General features: G+C 48.4%; 1 protein-coding gene across 3 annotated transcripts in view; it reads right to left on the bottom strand.

Moving 5' to 3' along the window:
- The window catches only part of IGF2BP1 (insulin like growth factor 2 mRNA binding protein 1), a 58,470-nt gene extending 39,870 nt beyond the window's left edge, over nucleotides 1–18,600 (bottom strand). The window contains exons 1-4 of one of the 3 annotated variants that reach the window (XM_063655979.1): nucleotides 18,052–18,600; nucleotides 17,723–17,822; nucleotides 16,826–17,328; nucleotides 15,569–15,629 (exon numbers count right to left, since the gene is read on the bottom strand). In XM_063655979.1, the coding sequence (XP_063512049.1) occupies nucleotides 15,569–15,629; nucleotides 16,826–17,000 (236 nt within the window). In that variant the 5' untranslated portion in view covers nucleotides 17,001–17,328; nucleotides 17,723–17,822; nucleotides 18,052–18,600. Of the gene's footprint in view, nucleotides 1–15,568; nucleotides 15,630–16,825 lie in introns of all 3 variants that reach the window. The other 2 variants (XM_063655977.1, XM_054459995.2) reach the window with 2 other exon arrangements.
- Between the last annotated feature and the right edge of the window lie 1,068 nt (nucleotides 18,601–19,668).

The following is a 19,668-nucleotide window of genomic DNA, read 5'->3' on the forward strand; positions in this document are numbered from 1 at the left end:
CACCAGCCCCGCAAGCGTCTGCGTGTCCATGAGTGGCGGGCACTGCGCAGGGGCCCTCAGGGATCCGCGTCTCCCCCTAGCTGCCAACCATGACCTGCGGTGGGAAACAGGCGCTGCAGCTGGCTTCTTCCTGGGCGGGCGCTTCCTCAGCCAGTCTCTCCCCTGACAAGGGCCCCTGCGTGGCCCTCCTCCCCCTCAAGTGCCCTCTATGTGGAGGTCTTCCTTCCCAGGGCTCCGCATGGTCTAGAATGTTCTACCACCAAAGATCCTGTCTGGGAGGACTGAGTGCCTTCCAAGATGGTTCTCGCCTATCCTTGGCCAGGAGGAGGGGACGGCCAAGAGGACCTAGGCGATGAACACGGCCCCTCGCGGTGGAGCAGGGGAAAGCGCAGCAGAGCGGGCCACTGAGGGCGACGGCGACTGGGGGGCTGAGACTGAGGGGGAGACAGAGGGGGACGGGGACTGAGGGGGAGACTGAGGCGGAGACTGAGGGGGACGGGGACTGCGGGAAGAACCACTAACGGGGATAGTGCGGTGCCTGGGAAGGGCGGCGGCAGCTGAGGCGGGGGAGGGGCGCCCTCGTGAACGGGCAATTGAGAACTGAGACGGCGCAGCTGAGGGGCGGGCTGTCCCCGCCTGTGCCCACGGTCGCCCCCTCCCCAGCCCCTCTCACCTAACCCGGGAAGCTGAGCACTCGCCCTCCCACCCCGGCCTCTGGGTGGGCTGAGGCGGCAGCGCGCAAGGAGGGGGACAGAGCAGCCCCCCAGCCCCTCCGCTACAGGGCTCCGCACGGTCTCGAATGTTCTACCGCCAAAGCCCCCTTGGGCGCCCCGACTCGCTCCAAACCTGTCCGGCGGGGACCCGCGGCCCTTGGCTACCCGCCCTGGGCCCCGAGGGGGAGGGGACCCGCGGCAGGGGCTGCGGGGTGGGGGTGGGGCCCAGGACTTTGCCCTTTGTCTCTCTCCAGAGCCACCGGCCGGTCGAAACCCGACCCCGTGGCGAAGCCAGGCAGCCGGCGAGGGGCAGTCTCCCGCTCTGGGGTCCTTTAGTAAATCCAGACCCGACCTCCCTGTGGTCAGGGCTGTGACTGAGGTGGTCCTGTGGGGGAAGGGGGCTTCCCGCCTGCACCAGGCCTGCAAGCATTTAAGTGGCAACCGGTTGGGGGTAGGGAACCGGGGAGCCGGGGAGAGGCTGGAAGTGGGGCCGCGGAAGCTGGAGGGGAGAAAATGGCCCGGGAGGCGGCATTCCTTAGAGACCTTGGCTGGGCCGCGGGAGGAGGCGGGACAGGGCGGGAGGCCTCCCACTGTGAGGCCAGGAACTAAGGCCTGGGAGCAGGGTGGGGGCACGGAACTAGGAGCCTTTGGAACCCGCAGAGAAAGAAGCCTCTCCTCCCGGGCTAGTCCCCAAGGCCTTCTGGAAAGCTCCATAGCAAAGTCACAATAGAAGTCATACTCGCCCCCATGCAGAGTAGGACATTTGTTTGGGGGTGAGAATGACCTTTCAGCCCTTTTGGGGTGTCATCAATTAATGATCTTGTTAATAACTCACCTTTGCATAGTGCTTTAGAGTTCACAAAGTACTTCTTTTTGCCCACACTATGAACCTGGAACCACCACAAGAGGCTGAGTTGAGCCTCTCAACAACCAGGGGAGACAGAATATTGCTACTTCCGTTCTGCAGATCAGAAAACGGGCTCAGAGAGGTCAAGGTGACACTGGCCAGCAAATGTCACTACGTTGTGCAGCCTGTTCCTGCTTGCCAGGAAAAAAAGGTAACTGGGTTCCTCATATTTTAGAAACTAACATGTATGGAAGCCAGGCGCGGTGGCTGGTGCCTGTAAACCCAACACTTTGGGGGGGCTCACGCTCTTGCTTGAGCCGGTAAAGTCGAAGCTGCAGTGAGTTGTGATAGTGCCACTGCACTCCACCCTAGGCGACAGAGGGAGACCCTGTCTAAAGAAAGAAAGAAAAACTAACATGTATGAACTATGAATTATGATTCTGTAGACCTGTAACAAAGGTCAACTCTTTGTCCCTTCCTGCTGGGAGGAGGGAGGAGCAGGAGGGAAAGGGAAGCATCTCAATCCCTGCCCTTCCCCCCAAGCTCCCATTTTCCCGTGGGTTGAACTCAAACAAAAGAGGGGGTGGATCAGCCTAAAGCTCCAGCCCTGGTACCTTCCAGAAGCGTCAAAGGATGGAGACTCCTAGAACTCAAAACACTCATCCAGCTTATTTTATGAGGTTTCTGGAGATGGGGAGGATTCAGGTGAGGAAACAGAGTCCCAGGAAAAGAGAGAGTGACCCCAGATCCCACACCTTACACATCTGCAAAAGGACAGGCTGAGGCTGACACCTAAGTTCTAACCCCACTCAGATCTTTCTTCCACCTTTGTTCAGCTTCCTCTCAGTGTATTATTTCATTCCAACAGAATTCCCATTTCCCATCTTAGTTGCCCAGACAAGGGGAGAAAATTTGGACCCATCCATCTCAATTTTCTTCAACTGGCCGGGCGCGGTGGCTCATGCCTGTAATTCCAGCACTTTGGGAGGCAAAGGAGGGCGGATCACCTGAGGTCAGGAGTTTGAGACCAGCCTGGCCAAGATGGCAAACCCCTTCTCTACTAAAAGTACAAAAATTTGCCAGGTGTGGTGGCACATGCCTGTATCTACTCGGGAGGCTAAGGCAGGAGAATCACTTGAACCCGGGAGGCAGAGGTTGTATGTAGTGAGCCGAGATTGCACCACTGCACTATAGCCTGGGTGACAAAGCAAGACTCTATCTCCCAAAAAAAAAAAAAAAAAAAATCAATTTTCTTCAACCACTCAAGATAATCTGAAAATCTCAACAGTGATAGGAAAATACAATGCAAGGTAGGTATGAAAGGCCTGGGGAGGCTCAGAGCATGGAGAAATTTTATCTGCTAAGCTTACGCCCCACTCCCCAGCCTCTGCAAAAAAAGCTCAAGAAAACCTCAACCTGAGTATTGGAGGATCACCTGTTCCCAACGTGGTTTTTTTTTTTTTTTGGAACAGGGCCTCATTCTGTCGCCCAGGCTGGAGTGCAATGGCACCATCATAGCTCATTGTAACGTGAAATATGTGGGCTCAGGCAACCTTCCTCCCTCAACCTCCAGAGTTCACACCTTCTAAGAGAGCTCAACTTTGGAAATAGAAATGCCTCAGTTTAAAATCCCAGCACTCCTACTTATTGAAGGTGTGACCTTAGTTCAGATTCTTCTGTAGAATGAAGATGATAATACCTTCAGAGTTCTTTGGGAAATTCGGTGAAGTAACAGTGTAAGCTGAGTAGATACTCAATAAATGCTCCTATAATTGTAGAAAGAACTCATCTTTTGAGCCTTATCACCTCACAGTGCTCAGAAGCAAAGATGCTCAATAAGAGAAATAAACAGGAGTGGCTGCCCTACCAACTGAGAGCCTCATTTCTGTGAATCCTCACTGAATGCCTCCCTCTTCTAGGTGAATGGTCTGCCCAAAAACAGCTCCCTGTCCATCCACAAGGCTGTTTTTTTGGGGGGGTTTGTTTTTTTTTTTGTTTTTTTTTTTGAGACAGAGTCTCTGTTGCCCAGGCTGGAGTGCAGTGGCACGATCTCGGCTCACTGCAACCTCCACCTCCCGGGTTCAAGCGATTCTCCTGCCTCAGCCTCCCCAAGAAGCTGGGATTACAGGTGCGCACCACCATGCCCGGCTAGTTTTTGTATTTTTAGTAGAGACGGGGTTTCAATGTTAGCCAGGCTGGTCCACGAGGCTCTTCTTAACCCATTCCTCTATTTTTTCTGCCTTGCCTCCAAATCCCAGCTTAGCTCTAAAGCCTCCCTCCTCTATTTTCGTTCCTGAGTTTGTGTGCCTCCCATTTTAGTGCGTGGACTCGTGGACTCTGTACTCTAAGTTTTTCCTGGATTTAAAGTGAAAATCCTGGAGGGCAGAGACTTGGCCTTGTACCTCTGTCTTTTGGGAGCCCTCTCAACTTCTATGTCTCACTTCCCCACCTGAAAAGACCCAATAATGCTAAATAAAAACTCAATAAATAATCAGTATTTAATGCAGGAAAGGGGACACACAAAGGCTTCCATTTTCTTTAGGATGAAGAGGTGACCGCACTTTGGGAGGCCAAGGCGGGCAGATCACGACGTCAGGAGATCGAGACCATCCTGGCTAACACAGTGAAACCCCGTCTCTACTAAAAATACAAAAAGTAGCAGGGCGTGGTGGCGGGCACCTGTAGTCCCAGCTACTTGAGAGGCTGAGGCAGGATAATGACATGAACCCAGGAGGCGGAGCTTGCAGTGAGCCGAGATCGTGCCACTGCACTCCAGCCTAGGCGACAGAGCAAAACTGTCTCAAAAAAAAAAAAAAAAAAAGACAACCATGTGAGAAAAAGTAAAATTGGCAAGTTTTTAAATGGCCATTTTTTGAATCACAGCACTACTACTTACTGGAAATGACCAGAGGGAAGGAGGAATGGGTAAATTATTATTTAATGGCTATAGAGTTTCAGTTTTGCAAGATGAAGAGTTCTAGAGATAGATAAAGGTGATGGTTGCGCAACAATGTGAATGTTTTTTGTTTTTTATGTTTTGTTTTGTTTGAAATGGAGTTTTGCTCCTTTTCACCCAGGCTGGAGTGCAGTGGCATAATCTCGGCTCACTGCAACCTCCGCCTCCCGGGTTCAAGCAATTCTCCTGCCTCAGACTCCCGAGTAGCTAGGATTACAGGCGTGCGCCACCACGCCCGACTAATTTTTGTATTTTTAATAGAGACGGGGTTTCACCACGTTGACCAGGCTGGTCTCAAACTCCTGACCTCAGGTGATCCACCCACCTCGGCCTCCCAAAGTGCTGGGATTACAGGCGTGAGCAACCGCACCTGGGTATGTTTATGTCACAAAGCTATATACTTAAAATGGTTAAGATGTTAAATTTTACCTTTTTGCGTATTTTACAATTAATTTCTTTTTTTAAGATGGAGTTTCGCTCTTGTTGCCCAGGCTGGAGTGCAATGGGACGATCTCGGCTCACTGCAACCTCTCCCTCCCAGGTTCAAGAGATTCTTCTGCCTCAGCCTCCAGAGTTGCTGGGATTACAGGCATGCACTACCACGCTTGGCTAATTTTTGTATTATTATTAGAGACAGGGTTTCAAATGCTGGCCAGGCTGGTCCTGAACTCCTGACCTCAAGTGATCTGCCCGCCTTGGCCTCCCAAAGTGCTGGGATTACAGGCATGAGCCACTGCGCCCAGCCTAAAAATAATTAAAAAAAAAAATACCAAGGATAAAGAGAAAAACCTAAAAGTTTCCAAAGAAAAAATATCTGAAATATCTGTTAAATTATATTTCCAGCAGGGCACGGTGGCTCACGCCTGTAATCCCAGCACCTTCTGGGGTTGAGGTGGGTGGATCACCTGAAGTCAGGTGTTTGAGACCAACCTGGCCAACATGGTGAAACCCCCATCTCCACTAAAAATATAAAAATTAGCCGGGGGTGCTGGCGCACACTTGTAGTCCCAGCTACTCAGGGAGGCTGAGGCAGGAGAATCGCTTGAACCCGGGAGGCAGAGGCTGCAGTGAGCCAAGATGGCACCACAGCACTCCGGCCTGGGCAACAGAGCAAGACTCCATCTCAAAAAAAACAAAAACAAAAAAAATTATATTTCCTTCCATCTGCACTGTAAGATCAGGGTCTTTCACTTGTTCCTCATTGTATTTCTAATACCTAGCAAAGGGCATATCATGCAATAGTAGACTCTTACTAGATAAAAGTAACTGGATGAATGCATGCATGCATGCATGAATGAATTCATTAGAGGTACCAATCTTTGCAGCAATATGCAAGCTATCCCAGAAGTCTGCAGCATCTTGTTAAATGTTTTCTCCCATGGCTTTTCATTGTAAATATATATTTTTAAGTTATTTTTCAAACAGCCAGTGACTGAGGCAAGGACCCCACACACGCTCCCAGGCTACAACTCCCAGGCTACAGTTGCTAACTGTAGGCTTTTAAGAGAAGAGAGCAAAGGAGTTTGGGCCTAGACAGACAGCATTCCTCTTTTAGTTAGAAGTTTAAAAGAAACTACTCATTCAAGATGGCCAGCAAGAGGGGCAAGAGTAGAAGAGTGGAACAAAGATTATTTCACAGAAATATTAGAGGTTTGTTTAGATCATTCTGTTCCACCTCCTGCCTACACCCAGAGCTCATTCTGGACAGCAATCACTCCACTCTATTCTAAAAAGCCAACAGCAGCAGCATATCTTAACCAAATGGTAATAAATACAGAGAGGAAGAAAACCCTATAGATAACCTCAGTCAGCTAGATTTTAAATAAGTTTAAATAAGTTGTAGGAAGACCCTTAACAAGATTATTCTTCTGAATCTAGCTGCTTCCTCAGCCAATATCCTACCACATCTAGTCCTTGTTTGGAATACACTGGCTGTAGCCACCAACAGCCATGTCTCTCTGTGAAGAATTATCTTTGCCCTTCAATTTATTTACTTTTTTTTTTTTTTTTTGAGATGGAATTTCACTCGTCACCCAGGCTGGACTGCAATGGCGCAATCTCTGATCACTGCAACCTCTGCCTCCTGGTTTCAAGCGATTCTCCTGCCTCAGCCTCCCAAGTAGCTGGGATTACAGGTGCCCGCCACCATGCCCAGCTAATTTTTGTATTTTTAGTAGAGACGGGGTTTCACCGTGTTGGTCAGGCTGGTCTCAAACTCCTGATCTCAGGTGATCCACCCACTTCAACCTCCCAAAGTGCTGGGATTACAGGCGTGAGCCACTGTGCCTGGCCTGCCCTTTAATTTAGAACTTAATCTCCAAATCCTGCCAAAGCAACTGGTCTCTATTACAGTTGGAGTTCTCCTCCCAAGCAACTTAGAGACCTTAAGGAGGAAGTAGAATAAATATTTCTAACTTTGAATAGACATCCTCAACAAGTTTACTCCACCCAACAGCTCCCATTTCAGTTCCTGTCTCCCCTCATTTTCTCTTCCTCAGAGTCCCTAATGGAAAGTTGACGAGCCCCAAGCAATCCCAAATGCCACTCCAGAAAGAGGCAACACACATCATTCTGAATAAACTAATTGTAAAACCCTTTATAGTAAATGATTAAAGTCACAAGCCTGTTAAAAGACTGAAAACCACATCCGGATGGGAAGCCCTTTTCCTCCCCATCCCAGTAAGAAGGTTCAACCCTTATTCCCAGGGCTGGGGCTGTGGACATGTGTGTATGTATGTGTATGCACCCACCCATGTGCCTGCATTATAGCACGCAGCCTTTGAGCAGAGGGCTGAAATGAAGAAGTGGACATAAACGTGGGTTCTGAGTACATCTTTGGGAACTGGTTCCAGACCAGGGAACCAGGGGGAGAACGTGAGGACACTACAGAAGCAGAAAAAGTAGGGAACAATGTGTGCAGTCACCCCCTGGGTATCTAGGGATCCCCAGTTCCTGAATGCCTACTTTGTTAGCTTACCAAGAGCAGGACATGAAAATGAACATACCCATCCCAGCAGATGGGGGAGGTCGCTCTCATTTCTTCCTTCCTCAGACCCCCAGGAGGATTCTTACAGTCCCCTTCATCCTGAATTCTTACAACACCTACCTTATATGCAGAGTTAGTTCCCCTCTCACCAATGTCCCTACTCTGCATGTACACCTTTGACAGTAGCCGTAAAGTGTGAAATTTCGGCTAGGAACCTGGACCAAGTTCAGGGTATAAACAATAACAGAATAAATGGCCTGTTTCCCCTAAAGAACAATTAATAGCATTATCCACCATGCTTGCCTCATCTCTCCAAGCCTCTGTCTCAGAGAATGTACTGGGGGAATCTATAATCTAGGGGCTCTGTGGGGTTGCCCTGGTGAGCTTCATCTCTCTCCACTAAAAGGTGGCTTTTCCTTTCAACATACAGGTAGAGTTACCAAAGCACCCTACACACAGATCCCCTTCAACATGCCTAGCCATCACTGTTCCTAGTGCCTTAGATATATAGCCCAAGCTGACACGCACACAGTTCAAAGACAACCTCTCATGGACACATTTTCAGGCATCTGTACACTTGATCAGTTCTAATACTCATGGAGCTAACCACAGCTATATGGGGCAGGGTAGGATACAACTGTAAAGCTTCAAAGGAGGACAAACAATGGCTAGGGCAGGAGGGACAGAAGTCAATATCTAAAACAAAATAATAACAATAAGAGCTATTGTGTACTACTATTAGAACCACTTCTTTACAGTTACAGAAATTGTGCTCAAGCTTTTAAACACTGAATTCTCCTGGGAGGAAGACCTTTCCTCCAGACTCCAGTAAAGGATGAGTGAGAGACCTAGGGTAGGTCATTAAGACTCTGACCTAACAGCACTTCTTTCCTCCTGGAGCCTTAAGAATTTTGAATGATTCCTTTCCTCCTCGTTCCTCTTTGCCAAAGAGCTCAGACCACACAAACAACCATTACACATATATTTCTGAATTCTCTGATTTCTCGGCTTAAAGATCCTAACTATATCCAATCAACTAAACTAAACTATCCAATCAAATTTCACTCAGACTTAACATTTTCCATTTCAAGTGGCCAAAACATCCAAATGAGTGACTGAGTTGGTTTTTGTTTTTGTTTGAGACACAGTCTCGCTGTTGCCCAGGCTGGAGTGCAGTGGTGCAATCTCGGCTCACTGCAACCTCCACCTCTCAGATTTAAGCAACTCTCTGGCCTCAGCCTCCCGAGTAGCTGGAACTACAGGCATGCACCACCACACCTGGCTAATTTTTGTATTTTTAGTAGAGACAGAGTTTCACCATGTCGGCCAGGCTGGTCTTGAACTCCTGGCCTCATGTAATCTGCCCTATTCGGCCTCCAGAAGTGCTAGGATTGCAGATGTGAGCCACCGTGCCTGTCCTGAATGAGTGATTGAGTTTTTAACCAAAATTAACTCAAAATGAAAAAAAAAAAAAAATTGAAGTTCTCCTTAACCTTCTTTTCATAAGGAAATGTACAGAGGATTGACTAGAATCCACTAACCAGACATGGTAGAAAGAGAAGGAGAAAATGTAGAGCTTCCCTCTTCTCCTGCCTCCTCTAGTATTATGGGATTTTTCTCCACAATCCTCCTCTAAACTACAAGCAAAATTTCCAGCCATCCCATATCAGACACATCCCTTACATGCCTTCCAGCCACCAAAATGTCACTTGTCTAATAACCAGACTTGTCCTAAGGGGTCTTGAAAATATCTGCACAATCCACTCAAAACTTCTCTTAATCATCCAGCTGTTTGCTCTCTATTTCAGTCAAAAGCAGTTTGCTTATGAACAGCCATGCTCCTGGGAACCTGGATTTCCCAAAATGCAAAAGGACTGCATTTCTGATGGTGTTTGTTCTGCACACAGTTACATTTCAGTGTGTTGCAATCAGGTTTTTTCCAACTGTATTAAAAGTATGAGGTCCAAACCTTCTTTTCTGTGATTTACCTGTAATCAACATATATTTTGTCAGTCGACTATGGTTAGGACAAAAGTTTGTTCCAGCCTGTTGTATTATTGCAAACCTACTGTGCTGCAAGGTAGTAAGCAGGTCTTACAAAGCTGGCTCTGCAATAAATTTTAATAGTAGGATGACCCCCCTTCTATCCACTAATAAGTACATAGTCCCCTCTGATCAAAATCTGAAGGGCCATCCAAGTTCTCCTAGTAGAATGAAGTCACTACCTGGGGACTACACAGCTTCCTTCCTGCTGGCATTGCCTCCTTGCGATGGTGTGTATCAGGTGTTATCTTACAGGATCATTTTTAACCAAACTATCGGTAACCAAATGGGCATACATTTTCTTGAGTACAGGTTTGAGACCTTTTCTTCTGCTTTTTGTTTTGACAGGCATTTAAAAAGGTATAGGGGAGGAGAGGAAAGGTGGAAATGGATGGGGTACAAAAGTTTTACACTAACATGGAGTCAAAGACTGGCTGAGACCCTGAGAAAGATCCTCAGAGCCTTGCCAGTGGCCAACTGGAAGGCCTGTTGTCTCTCTTTTACAAGATAAACAAAATCCATGGATAGAACTTCTGACTACTATTACTGCCTCTGTTATTGTTTCAGTCAGCCTTCAGGACCTGTGGACAGACACAAACAGCTCATTTTGTAAAGATTGCAGGTTACTTAAATTGACACTTAACTCTTTAAGGTTCTATTTCTCAGGCCAAGACCCCAGCTACTGGGAGAGAGGAACAGCTACTTGCACTTCCATTTTCTCTCCAACTGTCTCATCCTATTTTCCCTTTACCCACTCTTCCTCTCTTCTTGCCTCTTTTCACTTCACATTTACCCACTGGCTTTTTGCCTTAGAATGGAGAGCTCTTGAGGCAGCCCAGGTGCTGGAAAGGGTCTGCAGCCCGCAGCCGGTGAGGGGGAACCCTCTCGTGGGGTATTTGCTGCGAGGTTTGCGATCTGGGGGTTCCCAGGACTAAGGCGCGCCACAAGCGGCCTGGGATCTCCTGGGGTCTCAGGGATCTGAGAGGGGAAGTCCTCCTCGGAGACCCAGGCCAGCGGATGTTCTCAGTCAGGGGCTTGTTAAGAGAAGGCAGGCGGGCGGCCCCACCTCAGAGCGAGACGAGATTGCCGGGCTGGGACTGGCGTGGGGGCGGGCGGGGAAGGTTAGGGCCGCCGGGCCGGGGCGAGCGCTCCAGGAAGAGCCTCCAGCGCCGCCGCCACTTTCTCTCTCTACTCTCTCTCTTTTTTGAAAGGGGAAGGGAAGGCAGGCAACTCCAAAAGCAAATATAGCCTTGCCCTGAGCTGAGTCTACCACCCGTCTCTGACCCCTCTCCCGTGGGTAACACTGTGAGCCTCCAGCCGCTCCCCTTTAAAAGGGAAGCGGGAAATCCACCCAACCCCGTATCTCCCCTCCCTCCCTCTCTCCCTTCCCCCTCCCCGTCTGGAATTTCCAAGCCGGGACTAACTCGTCTGATTTCTCCAGTCTCCCCTGCTGCTTTTTTCCTCCCCTTTTCTCTCCCTAACACTCCCATCCCAAATTCTAAGCTGCACTTTCTGGAAGACATTAGCCACATTTCAAGAATCTTTTAAGAGGATGGGGAACGAACAACACTTATTTTAAATTCTAACAGCTGGGAAAATGTCCGTTCTTCAAATGCCTTTGGTTCATACACTTATTCTAACAACCCCATCACCACCACTACCACCCCACACACGAAAATCAACAGATCTAACCACTAAATAACTCTTCACAAAACCTTTAAACTTCAACAAATAGCACTTGCTGTTCCCCACTTCTCACTCAACTAAACCAGACCTGAATTTTAAAATGTTTTAAAATTGTATACTCAGTAGACTATCTCAATAGTATCTTTGTCAACTGGCTGCAACACATTAAAGTATAGTATAAATACACTCTTAAATAAAAGTAAGCCTTAAAAGTACCCACACACATAGATTAAAATGATACATATTAAGGTAATTTTAAAAGATTAGAAGCTCAGAACCTTTGAATCAAGGTTCTTCCAATTGCTGTCATGTATTTAATCTCTGAAACATAATTATAAGAATGTTTTTTTTCCACCAAAAGCTGTGCCATTAAAACTTTACCTTTTCAACAATTAACAATACTTTGAATAAATTAGTGATGGGAATTGCAGTTCTTCCCCTTTTTTACTAAAAAGCTCTCCATCTGAGAAACCATTATGGTAAAATTTCATCTTTTTAATTTGGGTCAGAAAATAAGGGGTTCTAGAAACCTACAATTCTTCTAACGGACAGTCAGTTGCCACTGCCCTTAAGAAACTCTCATCTTGAAATACTGACCACCCAAATGAGAACAGTTAAGGATTTCTACCAGCAGTGAAGGAAACTAATTTATGAATTTGCAAAGTTTAATTTTTAGGTGGAAATTAAAATAGGGAAAGAATGTACCCCAGTTTCCACCTTTCCTCCAAACAGTGCATAAAAACTTAACATTCAACCATTTTTTTCATTTATGTAAAGCAAAAAAAAAAAAAAATTCTAACCTAATATTAATAAGAAAACCTTTTTAAAAGAGTAATCAATTGTTTCTACTTTAAACTTTCATGTTGAATAGTAGTCACTGTATCTTTTACCTAGTATGAGTTAAAAACTTTCTTTTTGATTTGGATACTAATTCATAATTACAACCATTAAAGTAAAAGTGCCTGAAAACCCTCCCGCTCTAGCAGTTTTCATTCCCTTGTTTTTTAACCCTTCTTCATTCATTTTCAGCCCCAAAGTACAAGGTAGGTTTTCTTTTTTCCTTAAGTGCAAATCCATTTCTGAAGACAATTTTTAGGTTGTTTTGAAAACATTTAGGATCCAGTGATTTCTTCAGAGCCTCGACAAATCATTGTTAAAATATATTTAAAATATTTTTTGCCATTTATAAGACATCCCTTCACAGATTTTTAAAGCTGTTAACTTCAGAAAATTAAACTGTAAAATTTGGACACTTTCTTTTGAGAGTTCTCAATTTTATGAATGGTTTATAAAACTAATTGTGTTTAATAGGTAGAAACTTAAGGGAGTTAGCCCACCTCATTTTTATTTAGTCAACATAGAGGAAAAGGACCATTAATCTGCCTGAAGAAATCACCAAACTTAGAATTCTTTAATGTGAACATATTTCACCTTTAAAAAAAATGATTCAGTGCATCTCTTTTTTTTCTTAATTAACAGTAACACCTTTTATTTTGATGATACCAGTTGACAGTGAATATGCTATCTTTAGGTCACATTCGTCTAGAAAAAGGCACACCACAGTGCCAAGTGTAACAAAGGTTTAATTCCCTTAAAAAGCAAATCATGTCTCAAAGTAATCAAGTCACACTAAAATGGTACCCCCTTTACCTCAACTACTCCTAAGTCTCTCAGAATAAAACATATACAAGCCCTTTCCACAACTGTTTTTAAATGCATTTGGTTCTTCTCTTTTGTCTCAGTATCTGGCAGTGAACACATACAAATTCTCAACAAAAAAGCACAAATTGTTAACCAAATTCCAACACTAAGAGGGGGTTTGAGATGGTGATCTCTAAGAAATTTAATATCACCTCATTTTAAAAATTCAAGCTAACTGCTGTTTTCAGTTGAAATGCATAGTGTTCAGCCTCTTGAGTTCTTAAAAAGGTACAAATTATATGTATCAAATAAATTCAAACTGAGAACAAAATACATTAAGAGGTATTGCTACAGCATATCTTTTGTTTGATTTCCCCCTCTTAAAAAACAAAACAAAACAACCAGGAACATTTAGTTGTTGGGTTTTTATGAATTATCTTAGAAATTGAAATCATAGTTCATTTGGAACTGAATGCCTGAAGAAGAGTTCATAAGGAAAATACAAGAGTATATATACACAAAATATTATTTGTATAGTTGTTCATTTTGCTTAGAATATATTAGTCATAATTAACTATTCCTGTTCTATACATCCATGAGATGGAAAAAGTCAGTAACAAACCTAACTGACGAAATACTTTTCAGACACAGACTAAAGACACATACCACAACATACTTCCTCAAAGACACAAAATGATAGAGCAAACTGACTTAATGAAAACAAACTTTCTTTTTTAAATCTTGAGACTTCAAAAATTGATTCATTCTAGAAAAATGAAGTGCCTTCTCACCACCAACCAAAATAAAAAGCAAAGAAAACACAATTGACTCAATGTTTGGGCTAAAAAAATTATTTCAGGAAGGGGGAGAACACATAAAAGATCTAATTTAATATGGGTGTGGACAGAGATTTTTTTTTTACCCAGTCTTCTCACAAACCCCACTCTCCATTCCAACTCAAAAAAGAGCCCTCAGTAATGCATTTTGGAGGGAACAAGGGCCTAGAAATGACTTAAAAGCAAGCAGATGGCTTGGGGAAAAAGATTCATAAATACAGGGCACCATGAAAATTAAAATATAAATGTTTTGAGTTCCATTTGATCACGTTTTGCTATTTCTGTTGCTTTTCACTTTATTCCCTAAAATTTAAACCATCCTCAAGAGCAAAAGAAAAAATCCACATATTTTAGAATTCCACTTATTCTGGATATTTTTCATCAACACTCAGCTTTCAGTTCAAATATCCATATCCTTTTCAATAAACCTGCTGGTGTCAGTGTATGTTCCTTAGTCACATCTCCAGAAAATGTTTCAAAATAACAAATAAGACTTCTTTTCTTCCTTCCCATTTTATTGCCTCTTTACTCCTAACTCTAATTGCTTTTCCAATAACACGGTATTTCAAACATTTGAAGTTAAATCGCAAGTTCTATAAACGTAGTAACAAGCCATATTGATCTATAGACACAATAGTTCCAAGTTACTTAAATATCAAGCTAAGCCACTGAACAGATTTTTATCTCACATTAAACTTTCTAGGCCCTCTTAATGGTCCCCCAGAAAAAGCAGTCATCACCCCCCATCTACCCACCCGGAAAAGGCCAAAGACTATTCTGAAATGTACCAAGTTTTCAGTTGAAATGGGGGGTGAGGAGGATCAAAGATTTACTGGGGGCTGCTTTCCAGCTTGGGACATGAGAGCAAACTCTACACTGTCAACACGTTTAAAGTCTGATTTGAGAAAGTAGAAAGACTCTGCCCTTATACTTCCCAGCCAGAGTTCAAGGAAAGGTTTCAGAGTTCAATGCAAGATTTGAAATCCACCATGAATTCTCGGTAAGCATGATGGAGGTACCCCATTTTGCTGAAGAGAGAGGATAGAGGGTATTGGAACACACACGAACACACACACACACACACACACACACACACACACACACACACAACCATTCATCCACGGAGTTCTAGACCCTCCAAAGAGCCCCAGCTCACAGCCTCAACACAAAGCTCTCACCCCAGATGGTCCCCTGGTAACAATGGGCTGAAGGAGTGGGGGTAGGGGGGCTCGAAAAGGATAGTACAGCCAAGGCATATTCTTTGGAAAATCCAGCTGGGGAGAGGGATGGTGTGAGATATGAGGGATTGGGGGTGGGGGGTCCATGGAAAATAAAAAGTCTTTGCCTGTTGCAGAAATATAAATAAAGTACAAGCATAAGGGGATCTTTGGGGGACGGGAAACTCATTCCACATCGCTTCGGGAGAAGGGCAATCCACTTAAGAATTATGGTGTGGAAAGAGTGGGAAAAACAGAAAATGAGGCCTGCTACGAAGTTGCAGAAATCGCCATGAGTCTGAACTCTTCAAAGATTTAAAGGTTCCCCACAAAAAACGGCCCCACGAGTTGAACAAACTCCACAAGGTTTCTCCCCTATTGATTTTCTTTCACCTTTAATTCTACAAGTAACATCTTTTAGCCTACCCCAGCCCCAACTTATTTTTTTTTTTTTTTTACAAGCTGTAAACCACCCATTACAAGATCTTGGCCAATCTTCCCTCCCTGCCCCCAACATCCGGAGTTGGGGGTGGAAAGACCAGTAATGGGTTTCTTCCACTGGAGACGCTATGGACCCCTGAACACAGCTTTACAGCACACCCCCGCGGCCCCCCCACCCCCCCAGAAAAGAGCTCTTTCCTACCTTTGTTTTTTGGGCACCGAATGTTCAATCTCTAGGCGTTTTCCTTGTAATTCTACTTTCCCTAAAGATTAAAAAAAAAAAAAATTACCATGAGAGCTTGAACAGGGGTTGGGGGTGGGAAGAGGAAGGAGAAAAGACACTAGGGTAATTCAGGAGTTACTGGGATTCGAGATCTTCCTAGGAATCCAGGCAGTGGCTTCCGCATCCAGATGGGAAAAAGGTTGCTCTAGGAATGGTGGAGTCTGTAAATTCGTTATTATTCATTTTTTAATTTTTGCTTTACTTAATCACTGAGGCTTGTTGAGTGGATCGCTCTGGAATCCCGATTTGGGAAAGGTGCGAGGCCATTTGTGTGGGTGCGCTGCCTACATAGCTCCCAGATGTGGGAAGAAGGAGCCAGGAAAGAAAGGGCTCCCCGTTCCTCAGAAAGTGGGGCGCGGGGCGGGAGGCAGTGTGCAGAATGAAACTTTATTTTTCTCTGTTGGCCAGGAAGAAGGGCTTCGGGCCACGGAGCGGTCACCTGTCGGGGCTGGTTTGGGAAGGGGTGGACCTGGGGGAGCGGAGCGGGGCCTGGCGGGGAGGGTCCCTCACTGCCGCCGCGCGCGCCTCTCGGCCCAGCCTCGGCGTCTCGGGAAGCAGCATGGCGACCCGGCGCCGCCGCCGCCGCCGCGCCACCCTGCTCACGCCCCACTTTCAAATCAAAATGGCTCAAGCCCCAGGCCCTGGGCGGGAGGCAGGACCCCCTTCCTTGCAAGTCCTGCTGGAAGGCTGCATTCCCCACGCGAAGCGGACAGATCGCAGGCGGTCCGGGTACCCCTTCCACGCCTGGAAAGGCCTAAGACTGAGGAACGGGAGCCGGGGTTTTCCAGCTGGGGGGACGTCCACCGGCGGATAGGGAGGGGCTGGGCGTGGAAATAACGCCCAGCCGGGGGTCATCCCCGTGTCCCTAAATTCAACACCCCACTACTGCCAGTGGGGGCTCCCGCCCCGTCGGTGGGGAGGAGGAATGGGGGAAGCCAGAGCTCCTTATCTCAGGCTGGGAGGAAGGGATGAGGAAATCCCGAATGTTTCTGCGCGGGGGTGGGAGGCGCAGAGCGAGGGAGGGGGCATCGAAGGGGGTAGGTCGAGGGTGGGTACGGAGGCCAAGCCCCGCAGGCCCGGGAAGAGAGGAGTTGGCGGGAGAGGAACCGGAAGGTGCGGGTCTCCGTTGTTCGGGGTTCTCGTTGTGGCTTTTCCGGGAGGTGGCTGTGCTCTTACCGGAGAAAGTTTCGATGGCCTTCATCGCCCAGTGCTCGTCCGGGCAGTCCACGAAGGCGTAGCCGGATTTGACCAAGAACTGGCCGCTGTAGGAGATCTTGTGCTCCGCAAACACTTTCTCCAAGTCCGCGGGGGTCACGCTCTCGTTGAGGTTGCCGATGTAAAGCTTGTTCATGGTGGCGGTCTCGGGGCAGGACGCGGTCCCGGGCAAGGCCGAACGAGCGGGCGCGGGCGGCGAGCCTCCTAGGCCGAGAGGCGGGGAGGCCGGCGGCAGGAGCCGCAAACTTTCTTTGCACCCCACCCCAGAAGTTGTCCCGAACCCAGGGCGGGGAAGGTGGCCTGAAGGCGCTCAGAGGTCGCGGGAGAGTTCGGGGAGAGCCCAGGAGAAGTGCCCGCGGCGCGCAGGGAGACGGACGACACGGCGCAGCTCCTTCCCTTCGGTCCGAAACCCCTCCGAGAGGGCTGGTGTGTCACGTTTCTCCGCGGCCGCCCTGGCGCCGCCTCTAAATAAAATCGACTTGAAAAAAAATGGAGCGGAAAAAAAAAAAAAAAAAAAAGACAAGCCACGTGGTGACAGCCCCCACCCACCCTGCAGGGAAAGACCCCCGACGCCACAGGGCCCCTCGGCCCTCCGGCCAAACCCGATAATCTCCCGCCTGAGGGTGGGGAACTCAACTCACCCCCGGGGTAAACTGGGGCGGTGGGGCAGCGTCCCTGAAGCTCTACAGGCCCCTTCCCCCTTTGCAAGAACCTGGCCCCTAGGGAAGCGCCCCGCCCCCACCCATCCCCCGACCCCAGCCCAAACTGGGGGAGGATGGTCCAGCCCAGATCTCACATGTCTTAAAGGGTAAATTGTACGGTTATTTTTCATTCGTTTTGGGGGGCGGGGTTGCTCACCCCTCCCCAGTTAACTGCTAGCGACTGACAGGCGGGGGACGGCCGAGATAGACAAAGAGAAGCCGAAGACTCTGGGGTCTTCAGGAGAGGGTCGCACAAGCTGGTGATTTAAAAAGAAAGGCACCTTTTCCCTAGATGTTTAAATTGGGGGGGTCTCCGCCTTCCCCACGCCAGCCCCACGAAACTCCCCCGCCTCCGGGTATGCAGGACCGGGGGACCCTGCGAGCGCGGGACTGGGAAGCTGGGAACACGGGCTATCCCAGTGGAGAACGAGGAAGCCGCAGGAAATCATGTTTTGAGATCCCCACGGGAGAAAGGGTGGTTCGCACCCGGGGTCCGGCTGTTAAATGATAACGTTTCGGGGTCCTGAGGGGAACACGCGGAACTGGCCGGAGATGACTCCAGGAGAGAGGAACGGTGGGAGACAAGGAAGAGGGGTGATAGCTAGGGCTAACCGGAGCGAACCGAAGGGGGAGGTCTTAGGGAGGGAGTGACCGGGTGGAGATTTGAATGGTCCCCTTTTCCCTCCCAGAGTCGGGGACAGACAGGTGGAGTTTCCAGCGCCCGCACCACCCGGGACACTGCTGGCAGCTCTCTAGGCCCTAGGTTCGGGTCTCGGAACTTTGTTTGGGGTGCAGGATTCCGATCCCGGCGGGAAGGCGGGAGAGGGACGGAGGGCGGGGGGCTAAGCGCGAAGCCCCGCCCACGTCCCCAGGTCAGACCCGCAGGGGGAGGGGGTAATTTCCGCTCCGCGCACGGGGAAGCGAGGGGCGGGAGCTTAGGGGAGGGGGCGGCGGCCACCCCCCTCCCCCTCCCGCCGTTCCTGGGGAGGGGGAAGCGGATCCGCCTGGGTCCCTTCCCTCGCCTCTGACCAACTCATTCCGGATCCTTCGGCTCCCGGAGCCCGAGGGAAGGACCCGACTGGGCAAGGGGCGACACGTGGGCGGTCGCACCCCGTCTGGGCGGTGGGGGAGGGGGCTGCTCGCCGCGCGTTTCGGAGTCCCGGATACGCGGCGGAGAGCGGGACGCGCGGTCCACGCGCAAGCCCTGGCTCCACGGCGGAGCGGCGAGCGAGGCCAACGAGTTTCTAGCGGCTGGGGCTGGGATGGCGCCAGGGGTGGCCGAGAGCGCGGCCCGGAGACCCTGGAACCCCCTCGCCCAGGGAACGGGGAAAAAGGAGGGGTCGACCCCCAGAAATTCTGGAGTCCCCTTGAACAGGGCGGAAACTGGAGTGTTACTCCAGACTCTGCAGGAGGGAGGATAATTCTGTCGGGGGCACGCGTGCTGGGAGGGCAGGTGAGGAAGGGGGTCACTCCCCTTCCCCAGTCCCCGACCCCATTGTCTCAGTCGCCTGCGGCCCGGGCCGACTCCGCAACACGTGTTGACTACACCGATATGAATGCCTTGAATTTTTTTTATTGTTATTATTTTTCGTTTGCAGAGTCTGAGCTGACTCCGACTTCGGCTCGCCGCTCTGCTGCCGGACGATTGTATGCCATTCAAAAAGTCGGGAGTTGAAAGACAGCACGCAGCACCTTTGTCCCCCTCCCCGTTTTCCCGGCGCGCTGAAAAGAAATGGGGCTGGGACTTGGGGGCGGGGGAGGGCTTCCAACTCGGTTTCTCTATCTCCTCCACCACCTTAGAGCCCACCCTCCCCAATGAGCGTTTTGTTCTACCCAGCCACGTGTTTGTCGGATTTTTGTTTTTGTGATTTTTTTTTCCCCCATGGAACAAGAATTAAAGTACTAGGAGCTATTTGTTGTTGAGTAGAAAGAGAATATTTTCTGTCCAAGAAGGTGGGAGACATCTGTGTCTCACCCCCACACACACACCTCCGTCCCTCCCCCCTTATCTGACTCTTAATACTTAGCTCTTGATCACAAGCATTATTTTTAAACAAACCAATGAGCAGGAAACAGGCATGCCACATAGTAGGCACTCAATAA

Source organism: Pongo pygmaeus, chromosome 19 (assembly GCF_028885625.2).
Source record: "Pongo pygmaeus isolate AG05252 chromosome 19, NHGRI_mPonPyg2-v2.0_pri, whole genome shotgun sequence".
Classification (NCBI taxonomy): Eukaryota; Metazoa; Chordata; class Mammalia; order Primates; family Hominidae; genus Pongo; species Pongo pygmaeus.